The 12,045-nt window shown below is 38.0% G+C and overlaps 1 protein-coding gene across 3 annotated transcripts in view; it reads right to left on the bottom strand.

Moving 5' to 3' along the window:
- Positions 1 to 427, bottom strand: part of FANCL (FA complementation group L) — a 90,758-nt gene extending 90,331 nt beyond the window's left edge. Inside the window, exon 1 of one of the 3 annotated variants that reach the window (XR_005832981.1) lies at positions 174 to 427. Coding sequence is in view for 2 of the 3 variants with exons in the window: in XM_040623458.1 (XP_040479392.1) it covers positions 174 to 269 (96 nt within the window). In the remaining variant the exon portion in view is untranslated. The remainder of the gene's footprint in view (positions 1 to 173) is intronic. The other 2 variants (XM_040623458.1, XM_008699886.2) reach the window with 2 other exon arrangements.
- Positions 428 to 12,045: the final 11,618 nt, after the last annotated feature.

Raw genomic sequence — 12,045 nt, 5'->3', positions numbered from 1 at the left:
AACAACCGCAGAAGTCCTCAAACCTCTACTCTCCGAGAAGCCGTTATGCGCCTCTCCTCTCAATCCCCACACGGTTAAGGGCCCCTAACCGCTCCCGTAACTGACTTCCAGGGGCGGAGCTGCGCCGCGAAATGGAGGCCCTCCTAGCAATCGAGCAACAAGCGGGCGGGTACCTGAACCGAAATGAATCCTTCGTACACGGTTTTCGCCCGGTTCTGAGGCAGAAGCAGCGGGCACTGGCGCAACAGGCTCGCTTCCATCTCCGCCATGGTTCGCAGTCCGTGGAGCCGCAAGGGGTTTATCTGCTGGCCGGGCCCCGCACATGCGCAGTCCTGCCTGCGCCGGAGCTCGGAGGGGCGGAAACCTGGTCTTTGGCGGGAAAAAGCCTCGAAGACGCCCCGGAGTGAAATTAAGGTCCGGGGCTAGTCGGGGCACCTGGACTCAGGCCCAGCCAGAGTAGATGTGGCTCGGCAGGAGGCAGCATTGGCCCCAACAGGGCACAGGGAAGATTGTTCTCAGGTTCATAGATCTAACTGAACAAGATCATTCCAGCCTTGATTGTCCCAAGAACCCTTTTGGTAATTTTGTTTGATTTTATTGAAAGACTGATAGAATTTATGTGCAGTTGCATTTCTTCCCGCATAAAATGGGACTGCTGCAACTTTGAGATTGCATTTCTTCCAGCATAAGATTGTTTGCACCATCTGGATGTTGTAGTATCTCTTTTACCCTGAACCTGCCTCCACTCCCCTTCTTCACTGTAATCCATCTGTCCCCTATTGGCCTGTTCTACAGGATTTCCTGTATGCCCTCAGCATACAGAATAATGTATTATTTTGTGCATATTATTATATAATGTCCGATAATCCATTCAATATATGCAACATAATTCTGTGGTTTACCAAGTTTAGTCAGACACTAATGTATGAGATGCACAAATGTGTGTGTGTGTATACATATATATATACACACACATATATCTCCAGACTCAAGTCAACACTATACTCAGTTTTGGTGCACTGCACTCACAAATATCTAAAGGCAAAACATGAGGGAAGATTGCTGATTAACTTGATGAGCCAAAGTTAATTTTTCTTTGACAACCCTTTCTATACATTTTTTAAACTCAGGACTGGCAATTAGCCATTTCCTTTTACTAAGAGTTGATTAAATAAGTAACATTACTATTTACCACAAAATCATTTAATATCCCAATCAGTATCCAAATGCATTACATTTCTGAGCCCTAGTATTTTCAAAACATCATTGTAATACACCAAGGCTATGGAAAGATGAATAAGATGTACTCCCTCCCATCTTTATTGCCTTCACAATAGAATTTGACTTCTTGAAGATTAAAGTTGCACACTTGTTACAGTATTCTGGATACTTAGGGGAAAGCAAGGATATTGCAGCAGTGGTTAGATATAAATTACACTAAAGCAGTGGTTCTTAAAATGTGATCTTAGAACCAGTAGCATCAGTAACACCTGGGAACTTTGTAAAGATGCAAATTTCACTCCTCTATCTCAGATCTAGGGAATCCTAAACTCTGGAAGTGAGGTCTAACCATCTGTGTTTTAACAAGCCCCCCAGGTGATGGTGATGCACACTGAAGTTTGAGAATCTCCTCAGGAATGTGACCTACACACACTCAATTATGCAACTCATTCCTTAAGAATGATACTGTGTTCAACCATCACAATCACGTTAAACTATTTACAGGTGCCCAGGCTAGATCCCTGACTAGTGGTTCTCAAAATGTGGTCCTTGAACCGGCATCATCAGCATCACCTGGGACCATGTCTGCCCAGACCAACTGAATCTCAATTCTAGGAGACAAGCTCAGCAATCTGTTTTAACAAGCATATGCTTAATACCTCTGTGTTTTAACAAAGGGTTCTGATGCATACTAAAGTTTGAAAATCATTACCCTAGACTTAGTGAAATTATATTTTCACACCTAATTCTGTTGTGCAGTTGTTGAAAGTCATTGCACTAATCAAGTGAATAATTGTCAAAGGTTTTATAGTTCTGAGTTACCTAGCCACATTGTAAAGGTTTAGAAGATATTAGTACAAAAATAAACATAGTTTATTAGTGTCAAACCATTATTTAAGAGACCTTCTTAATACAGAGATCATTTTAATTATAAGAGGAGAAACTTTTTTAAAAAAAAAAAAGCTAGAAGATTAGTCACAATCTGGGTCTGATATTAGAAAGCTGAAATTTTCTTGGCTTCTATGATGGTCTCAAGACCACTACTAGAGTCCTAACCATCTGAATAGATAGAAGAGCAATGATAGTTTTCCCAGAGGTCCTTTTGAGCAAGTCTTATGTCACATTTGCCATCCCATATGCAAAGGGTCTGGGAAACACAGGTTTACGGCTAAATATATTGCTTAGAATTGTGTTAGTAAGAATAAAGGAGAGAATGGTTGAGATGGGCTGCTTTCCACTTCTGCAACAGTGCAAAATCTACCTGACTCCCCCAAGAAAAACAAAAAAGATTTTAACTTTATTGACATTGCATTATTAATGAAATGCATACTTTATATGATAAATTTTCATGTATGTGTACTTCTAAAGATTTTCCTGTGTTTTCTATTTTTTCAAGATGATTTTTCCTTCAAAGAGTATTAAAATTAATTTATATTTTGTTGACTAGCTGAAGTGAATATCATCTAAAAAGTATTAAAGATTAGAAATCAGATGAATAAGTAACCTTATAAAAAGCAATAAAGAACCAATTTTACATTTTGGAAGCTTAGTATAATCTACACGGTAATGAAATGTCCTGCAAATAGAATAAGGAAGCCATGAAATTACAAGTATATTTTCATTTGAAAATGTCCTTCACTTCAGCTATGAAAGATAAATAAGTTATGATCGTGGTTGGTGACATTCCTTTAAAGAATCCTTTGTTGGTGGCCATAGGATTGGCTAAAATAGCAATTTTGTTACTGTTTAGTAAAAGAGAGCAAGTAAAGTAACATGAATTATCCATAACATGGAAATAGATGATTTTATAAATTTTTGAGAAATAACTAAATTAACAAAAATAAATTAAAATTTACTCTAGGGGCAACTAGGTGGCTCTGTTAATTAAGTATCTGACTCTTGATTTCAGCTTGGGTGATGATCTCGGTTCCTGGGATGGAGCCCCGCGTTCAGCTCTGTGCTCAGTGGGGACTCTGCTTAAGGATTCTCTCCCTCCCTCCCGTTCTGTGCCTTCCCCTGTGCTCTCTCTCTCTCTCTCAAATAAATAAATCTTTAAAAAAAATAAAATAAAATAAAATCCACTCTAAAATTCGGAAGTTTAGAAGTAATTATATACATATATAGTTATTTCAAAATAAAAACATTTTAAGTATCTTTATCAAAAAATTAGTAGTACCCTTTTTATTCTTTAATATTGTACCTATTTAAAGTTAATGTTAGCAGGTCTATGGGGAAACAGATATAATCATACATTGCTGATTATTATGCACAATTCTCAAAATGTTTCTAAAAAGCAATCTACTTATGTACAACAGAAAACATAAAAATTATTTTCTTTTGAACAAATACCACTTATGGGAGTATATCCCAAGAAGATAATCCAAATATGTTTAAATAGGAGATGGCTTAATGTCCAGTAAGTTAGAAATGGTCAATTTATGTAACATGATAGAATGTCTAAAAGCCATTAAAATGACATGTGAACATGTAATATTGGTACATAAAAAGTATATATGAAATCTCGATTATGTGAAAAGAACAAAACAATGTCAAGAGAAAGAGAAGGAACTTACGTAATTAGTTGATATTTTAAAGATAAAAGATCTTTCATTTTTCCATGGACAGCAAATTACTTAACAGTACCATGAATTTTTTAAAAGACGGCATTAGCAAAGATTTTTATAAATGTAAACGCTATCCAACTTAAAAATCAGCTATTGAGTTGGAGGAAGCACAGTAAAATGAAAAGAAGAGTCAGGAAACTTCAAATGCTTGACTTTGTATAAATCACGTTATGATCTATAGGGTCCTTTGCAATCCTAAAAATGCATTTGTAAGAAATGAACAGGCTCGAAAACAATAATCACAGTTAAATATGGATTATCTGAATAATACATCTGAAAAAAAAACACTTAACTTTGAAAATTTCATGCACATTGTCATTCCACTTAATGAGAATGTGTTTGTGAAATCTAACATGGAATGCTGACATTAGATACTTTCACAATTTTGTCAACAGTTGTAACAAGAAGATAATTTAGACTTGTTCGCTTTTCATTGGACAATAAACACTTTCAGGAAATGATGGAAGAAATTTATGAACCAATTATTACAGCCGGAGATGAAGTTCATGTTCAGTAAGGAGTGAACAGCAACAAAGAACTGAAGCAAACATCTTTACATAAGGGTTTATTATTTTGTTTGATGAATCAAAAGGATTCATCCTTTAGATGTTCGTGTTCAAATTATGAACTAAACACCTTACAAATTCAGATATACATAATCTCCCTTCTGTAGGTACTTACCGTTCAGAAATTATTATGTATCATCAGTTCAAAATTCAAAGCAATTTTATGTACACCTATAGTCATTTCAAAATGACAAAAACATTTTAAGTTTATAAAAAATTAGCAGGACTTAAAATAGCCTTCAAAATCTTAAGTATAAAATTTTTTTAATAAAATAGTTACATTCTTCAAATAGTTCATCTGAGGAGGATTCATTTTAATCTCATTTTCCTTTAGAGGCTAAAATAGGTACGAAGGAAGAGATGTTGTGAAAGGAAAAAGACACAAAGGAACAGAAAATCACATGTCAAAGTTGGCTGGTCCAAGTTTTATAGCTGGAACTCCATATGAAAACTTGACCAACAAAGATAAAAGATGAAATCACACAAATGTTTAGGACTCTTCAGAATACTAGTATTTATTCACTAGACTCATATATTAATATAAATATATATTTATAGTTTTATACTATCATGTTTCATATAAATTACAATAGTTTAAAAGTTATTTTCTATATTTAAAATTTATCCAACTTTCTGAAAAAGAGTATCTTACCTCACTAAAGTGCATGGATTGGTAGAAGTCACAACCTAAATTATGTGCTCTTCCTCAATTGTCCAGAGACTCTAAAAGACAAATGTAAATTCAGAAGAAAATTGAATAGACTTGTTGGATAAGCACTTTCATTCAACAAAGGTAAAGCCTCAGAGGCAATCTGTTCCCAGGAATAGTCTTGGCTTATGCTTTATTTAGTTGATTTTCAACAAACCTAATTTGACTCAAATGCAACTTTATGTACTGTAAAGGACTTCCCAATGAGCAGAATGAAAACTTAATCAAGAAATATTTTCTGCTGCTAGGGCAGGGCCTCCTTATAGTCCCTACCTGCAGAATTTCCTAACTTCTACTGACAAGTAACTGCTTTGTATCTTCTACTCTTCTTTCCAAATGGGTAAGCTTATTGTATTTATCCTGTCCCCGGTCTACCACTGTATTTTGCATCTGTATGTTTGTATGTGGTGGGGAGGTGGTGGTCGTAACCAGAGGAATCAAAATCCAGATTCTAACGGAAAGGATGTATACCACTGGGGAATCTTGGAGTTTAAAATGAATGCAGTGACAGATGAAATGTTGGGTTGTCTAATTTGGGACTGGGGTTGGGGGTATGTTTTAGGTGTGAGAAGAGGAAGGGTATTTGGTGATCAGAAGAGTAAACTGTAGTGGAGACTGTTACGTGCTCATCTAACCCATTTCCTCTGTCTCCTGGGCCTAAAACTAAACTACATTTCTACCCTCTCTTGCAGGTTGATGTGACCAGGTGACTGAATTGTAGCCAATGGAAAGCGGATGGCTCGTAAAACTTCTCTATGTCTGATTCAACATTGTCTTTCCTTGTTCACTGGCTTGAATCAAAGTATTCTAAAGCCCTTAGGAATGGTGGAGGCATGAGGCGAAAAGAGCTGTGTCTGAAATGTCTTCCAATTGACATGTGTGACGGAAAAATAAACTTCCTTATATTAAGGCACTGAAATTGGGGGTTTCATTTGTTACACTAGCATATAGCATGTATTACTCTAATATGGTGGGCATCAAGTTGCTTCGGTATTTAGATTCCATTAGAGCATTTAAAAGAGTGAAATAACAGCTTTATTATAAAAATCAAATATTTACAATATGCCAAAATTATATCCTTTGGATCTATTTAAACTTATAATAAAAAATTTTAGATGTCAATAGAAATACATGTAATTAGAAATTTAATCTGGGGGATATGTGAGTGAAAATATGTAAAGACCACTACTGTAAGACTTCACTATTTTTCTACTTATTATTATTCCACTATTATTTCTCCATTTATTTATATGATAAAGCCCAGGTGCTATTATGCAGATTAAGAATCCACATTTAAACACATTCAACAAATCTGAAACAACTACCATGGGATAAACATTCTATCTATTTATCAAAGGTTTTTGTTTGTTTATTTGTTTTTGCTAAACTTCTGTTTGAAACCCTTTATTAACCTCCTTTCACTCAGGAGTATAATAAAACTGAATACCTTTAAGATTATCTAGTACCATAGCCTAAAAACAAGTTCATACTGAATTTCAGTAACATTTGATTTTACATTAATTTGCTCTTACCTTTTCTTTTTTTTTTTTTTAAGATTTTATTTATTTATTTATTTATTTATTTATTTATTTATTTGACAGAGAGAGAGAGAGAGACAGCCAGTGAGAGAGGGAACACAAGTAGGGGAGTGGGAGAGGAAGAAGCAGGCTTCCAGTGGAGCATGGAGCCCGATGCAGGGCTCGATCTCAGGGACCCGGGATCACACTTCAGCCGAAGGCAGACACTTAACGACTGAGCCACCCAGGCGCCCCTGCTCTTACCTTTTCTTGTCCCATCAGGTTAGCTGAGCCTTTTTGGCTTGGTACATCTATTGTCCTGGAAGGGGTATATATAAATTAGATATATTTTTTCAGGGCCACAAAGTGATAGTTACCCCATTCCTGATGGTATTGATGTCTGAGGATAGTAGATCCAGGATCACAAGAAGCAGACCCTGAACCAACTGTTCTTCTCAAATTGCCACAGGGAGGTATTTTCAGCCCCATGGCCTTGGGAGAGCCAAGACGTGAAAACTGTGACTCTGGGAACCCATCAGAGACATACCAGCAGAGCTAAATTCTGACAGAGCAACATTTCTCTCTCAAAGTTCTATATCAGCTTGGGTAGAGGGGTACATCAAAAACAGATGTGTATTGCCTAAAGCAGTGGTTTTCCACTAGGGTCAATGTTGACCCCCCAGGGGATATTTGGCAATACTTGGAACCATTTTGGTTGTCACACCTTGGGTGGGGGGTATTCCTGGCATCTAGTAGTTGGAAGCTGGGACTTTTACTAAACATCCTACAATACATAGGACGGCCTCCTCCAACAAAGATTTTTCCAGACCATAATGTCAAACATGCCAAGATCAAGAATCTCTCCTCCATGGAGATATGCAGCAAGACTTCAGCAGCCAGGCTTGGTTACCAGCTTTGCTTACTGCAATCATCAGACTTTATACTCTTCCTGCTTAGTGTATATATCACCTTAAATTGGCTACATTGTTTGGTGCTAACAAACAATTCCAAAATCTCAGTGGCCGAATACACAAAAAAGCTTATTTCTTGTTCATGCTATATTCCAACACAGATTGAAATGCTTATCATACAGGGACCCAGACTGAGAAAGACTCCATCTCAACATATGCTTCCCCAACCACTGCAACAGAGGGAAGGGAAGAACAAATCAAATGCTGGGCCTTAAAGGCTTCTGCAAGGAAGGGAAATGTCATTTCTACTTACATTTCATTGTCCAAGCAAAAAACATGGCTACTTCTTTCTTCAAGGGAGCAGAAAAGTACGTATTCACTATATGTTTAGAAGGAGAACCAGGATATTTTTTAACAGCTCTAATGACTATCACAGCATATTTTCCTGATTACCCTTGTTTTAGACTGGGTAAGCCTCTAGAACTGTGGAAAATTTGAGGGAGGGAACAAAGAGGGAAATACTTCCCTCCCCCCTCCAGTGTGGCATTTAAGGTATAGTCTAGGTAATCAATTGGAAAGAAAGTAAGTGATCGTATTTGTGCTCAGTTTGTAGAGCAGTGCGTTAAGGTCAAAATTTGACACAAACACACACTCTACAAAATAATGGTGGTTAATTTCACCTTGCTGAGGTCAGGAAAGGTTTCCTAGTTGCCTCTAGCTTAGATCTAAAGCAGGAATTAGTTGAAACAAGTGAAACAAATTTTGCTACAAAGAAGTCAAATAAAAGTTACAGAAACATTAAGCAGTTTAGAATGTTTCAAGAAACTGCCTGGCAGTGCTTATTCATAGGTAAAGGATGGGGAATGGCAAGAGGTGATCTAAGCAAGCAGGAAAGATACACATCAGGAGTCTCATATGGTGAAAGTAGACATTTGGGCTTCATCCTAAAGGCAATGCAGAGCTTTCAGAGGGTTTTAATCTGGAAACTACTAAAGAGGATGGATTTAACTTTTAGAATAATTTCTCTGAAACCCCTGAGGAGCATGAATTAGAAAAGGCAAAACTAGAGGCAGTAGGATCAATTCAATGATCGCCGTAGTCCAGAGAAGATACCGAGGAAAAAGCCATGAGAAGTGGTATTAATGTAGATCTGCCTCTCAGCCCTCCTTTGGCTCCTTGTCTTCATCCAGCTACAACAGTTGGGGTGCCTGATTGCTCACTACCGGACCCTCTTCTCCATCTACCCTCTGCCTTTACAGATCTCATCCCTCCTATGAATAGTAAATGTCAGCCATATACTGATGACCTCTAAACTTATCTTTCTCACACCAACCTTCAGGCTTGCATCCCTAACTGCCACATGACATAGCCACTGTATGTAATTGTATCATCCCAAATTGTAGCAAAAATGGATCTCCAGAAAATGACCATTTATAACTCCTAAATCAATAGTTGTCTTAGGCAATAAGCATCAATAGGTGGTTAACCTGTTATGTGAGAAGTTATGGTGAAAAGGATAATCACATGATCCAAAATTATAAACTTCGTAATGGTGGAGTCAGGTCTATCACCACCTGATAACTCTTGAGCCAGAAGCTGGACAGCCTTAATTATGTGCCAACTGCTACATCACAAGATGAATTATAGCACCAAAAATGTTTGATATGTCTACTGGGAAAACAGGGATGGATGATAAGCTAAATGAAGTCAAGATGGAACCATCAGGCAAATCCAGAATGTCAAGCATAGCATAGGATAACTGAACCAGTTTCTTAAGTCAGTGGCATACACACACACACACACACACACACACACACACAAGGAGGGGGGCTTGGCAGGAGGGAAAAGAACTGTTCAAGTGAAAAAGAGACTTAGGAATCATTACATTCAAGAACAATATAGAGCTTTGAATTTTGAATATTGGGTCTCTGGATTAGCGAAGTCTTGGTGATGGTATGAACATCCAAGACGAGGAGCAATGAAGAGAAAATTATTACTCAGTATATAAAATGTTAAAACGCAAGTTCTTGTGAAACCTTTAACGTGAAGATGACCATAGACCAGCGATTCTCAACTAAGGGCAATTTTGACCCACAGGTGACATTTGGCAATATCTACAGGGGAAGGAGTAGAATGCTACTGGAATCTGGTGGGTAGAGGCTAAGAATTCTCCTCAACACCCTACAAAGCACAAGACAGCCATCCTCAACAAAGAATGATCCATCCCAAAATGTTGGTAGTACTGAGGTTAAGAACCCCTGGGGTGCCTGGGTGGCTCAGTTGGTAACGCTTTCAGCTCAGGCCATGATCCCAGAGTGCTGGGCTCAAGCTCTGCCTCAGACTCCCTGCTTAGTGGGTAGTCTGCTTCTCCCTCTCCCTCTGCCCTGCCCCTCACTTTTTTTCTCTCTCTTTCTTTCTCTCTCAAATAAGTAAAAACCTTAAAAAAAAAATGAAGAAACCCCACAGTAGGCAATCAAATGTCTACACAGAGAAGGCAGAGACCAGGGTTAATATGTTTACTTTGATCTTTGCACAGTTCCTGGCACATAGCAAACACAAATATTTGCTAATCTCCTTTATATTGTATAAGCCTTCAGATTCTTAGGAAACTGGGGGTGAGGGGAGAGGCAAAGAGAGAAATATTGTTTGGGGGGCTAAAGCTTAGAAGACAGATCTTAGAAGAATTTATAAATATACCTCATTAGCATAAAGGTGGTGCTAGAAACCTTGGGAGTGAATGAGGACTTCTGCAACAGTGGTCTTCAAACCTCACAGTGGATCATAGCCACTTGGGCAGTTTTGACAAAATCCAGATGCTTGGTCTAAACCCAGAGATTCTGATTTAAATGTCTGGGAGTGGAGGGTATAATAAGCATCATATTTAAAAAAAAAAAAAAAACTCCTCATATTATTTTAATGTGTAGCCAACATTGGAAAGCTAAGTTTTGGGATTTTCTTCTTTCTGAACACAAATGAACTGTATTCATTATGATGGGCTTATTCATAAAACATACTGCTTTCAGTGTGGTAACTTGAAAAGTTTTAGCAGTTTTTGTGGGTTTGGCAAAGCAAACAGGGACCAACCATTGGTTGCCTTTGGTCAAATAAGGGCTAGAAAGTCCTTGGCATAACATAGAGGAAAGAATTTAAAGACTTCGTGAGGTAAGAAAGTAAATTAAATGGATCATGTGTCTTATTCCTATATTCTGCCAGGGCCCTGAAGATTCTTTTCCCTTGCCAATAAAACAGAGCAAAAAAGGAAATGCCCAAATATTTAAAAGTGCTTTGCTGGCTTTTATTTTTTATTTTTATTTTTTTCTGAGCTGGGAATGCTTGTGGAAAGAGCTGCAATAAAAATGGTATTCCTGATCTCAGAGGATCTCAGTGAGAAGCCAGCTGAGGCCTGGCCCAGGTGATGAGTATTAACAGTCTGAAGCAAAGTGGGTATTGTTTTAATAGCCAGATGCTACACTCGGGGATCAGGGAATGGCTTCAGTAGCAGAAATCTCTGGCTATGGTTAATTAATCATGGGGTCCCCAGGAATGAAATAGAAAGACAGCCAATTAAGGTGTGTCTTGATTTATTTAACCAAAGCTATTCTAGGTCTGGTGAACAGGGGCCTCACTGGAGCCAATGTGCTAGAGAATTTTGGGTTCACGGACCCACATCATCCAATGAAGGGCAAGCTAGTACCTACGAGGAAAGATCCTGCTGTAACCTTCTGCTTCATCTTCCCTAATGGGGCTGGCCGTTGTTAACCTGAATACTTGCGCATTGAGGAAAAGGAAATACCCAAGCTCAGGAAATATTGGATATTGGCTCAAATTTATCACTGATTCCTGGGGACCTTTAATTCCACTATAGTTAGTTGGTTAGGGTTTGGGATCATTATGGAGCTTAGGTAATCAGTGGAGTTCTGACCTGAATGTTTTTCATGGTAGGCTGCGTGGAATTCCCAAAAACATCTAGGGATCATTTTCTCAGATCCTGAGGGAATAGTTGGAATGGATATTTTAGGAAACTGGCAGAACTCCATGCAGTTTCTCACTTACACCTATTAAAAAAAACGGGGGGGGGCTATCGTTTTGGGAAGAGCCCAGTGGAGGCCATTCTGCACTCTCCTTCCTGCCAAAACAGAGAATGCACCGGAACACTACAGGAGGTTGCTTCCTGAAAGTGAAGATTTGGTGATTAATTTAATAGGCTGGTTTGGCTTTTGCTCTCCCATAAGTCATGAGAATGACAGTAGATTATTGAAAACACAGTCAGTTGAGGCTCCAGTCATGGCTGCTACTTGCGATTTCTTTTCTCCTTACCAGAATAAATTAATGTGTCTTCTAGCACTAAGTGTGCAGTTATGAATCATGCCAAAACATTTTTTATCCATTTTGGTTTACAGGTATTACCAGAAATTTGCCTTCATTGACATAAACACCAATAAATCTTTATTGTTAGGCCTCAGGAATACACCAGCTTTCCAGTTCTATGCTACAGTC

Source organism: Ursus maritimus, unplaced genomic scaffold (genome assembly GCF_017311325.1).
Source record: "Ursus maritimus isolate PB19 unplaced genomic scaffold, ASM1731132v1 scaffold_6, whole genome shotgun sequence".
NCBI lineage: Eukaryota > Metazoa > Chordata > Mammalia > Carnivora > Ursidae > Ursus > Ursus maritimus.
This window is presented reverse-complemented; position numbering and strand designations above follow the sequence as displayed.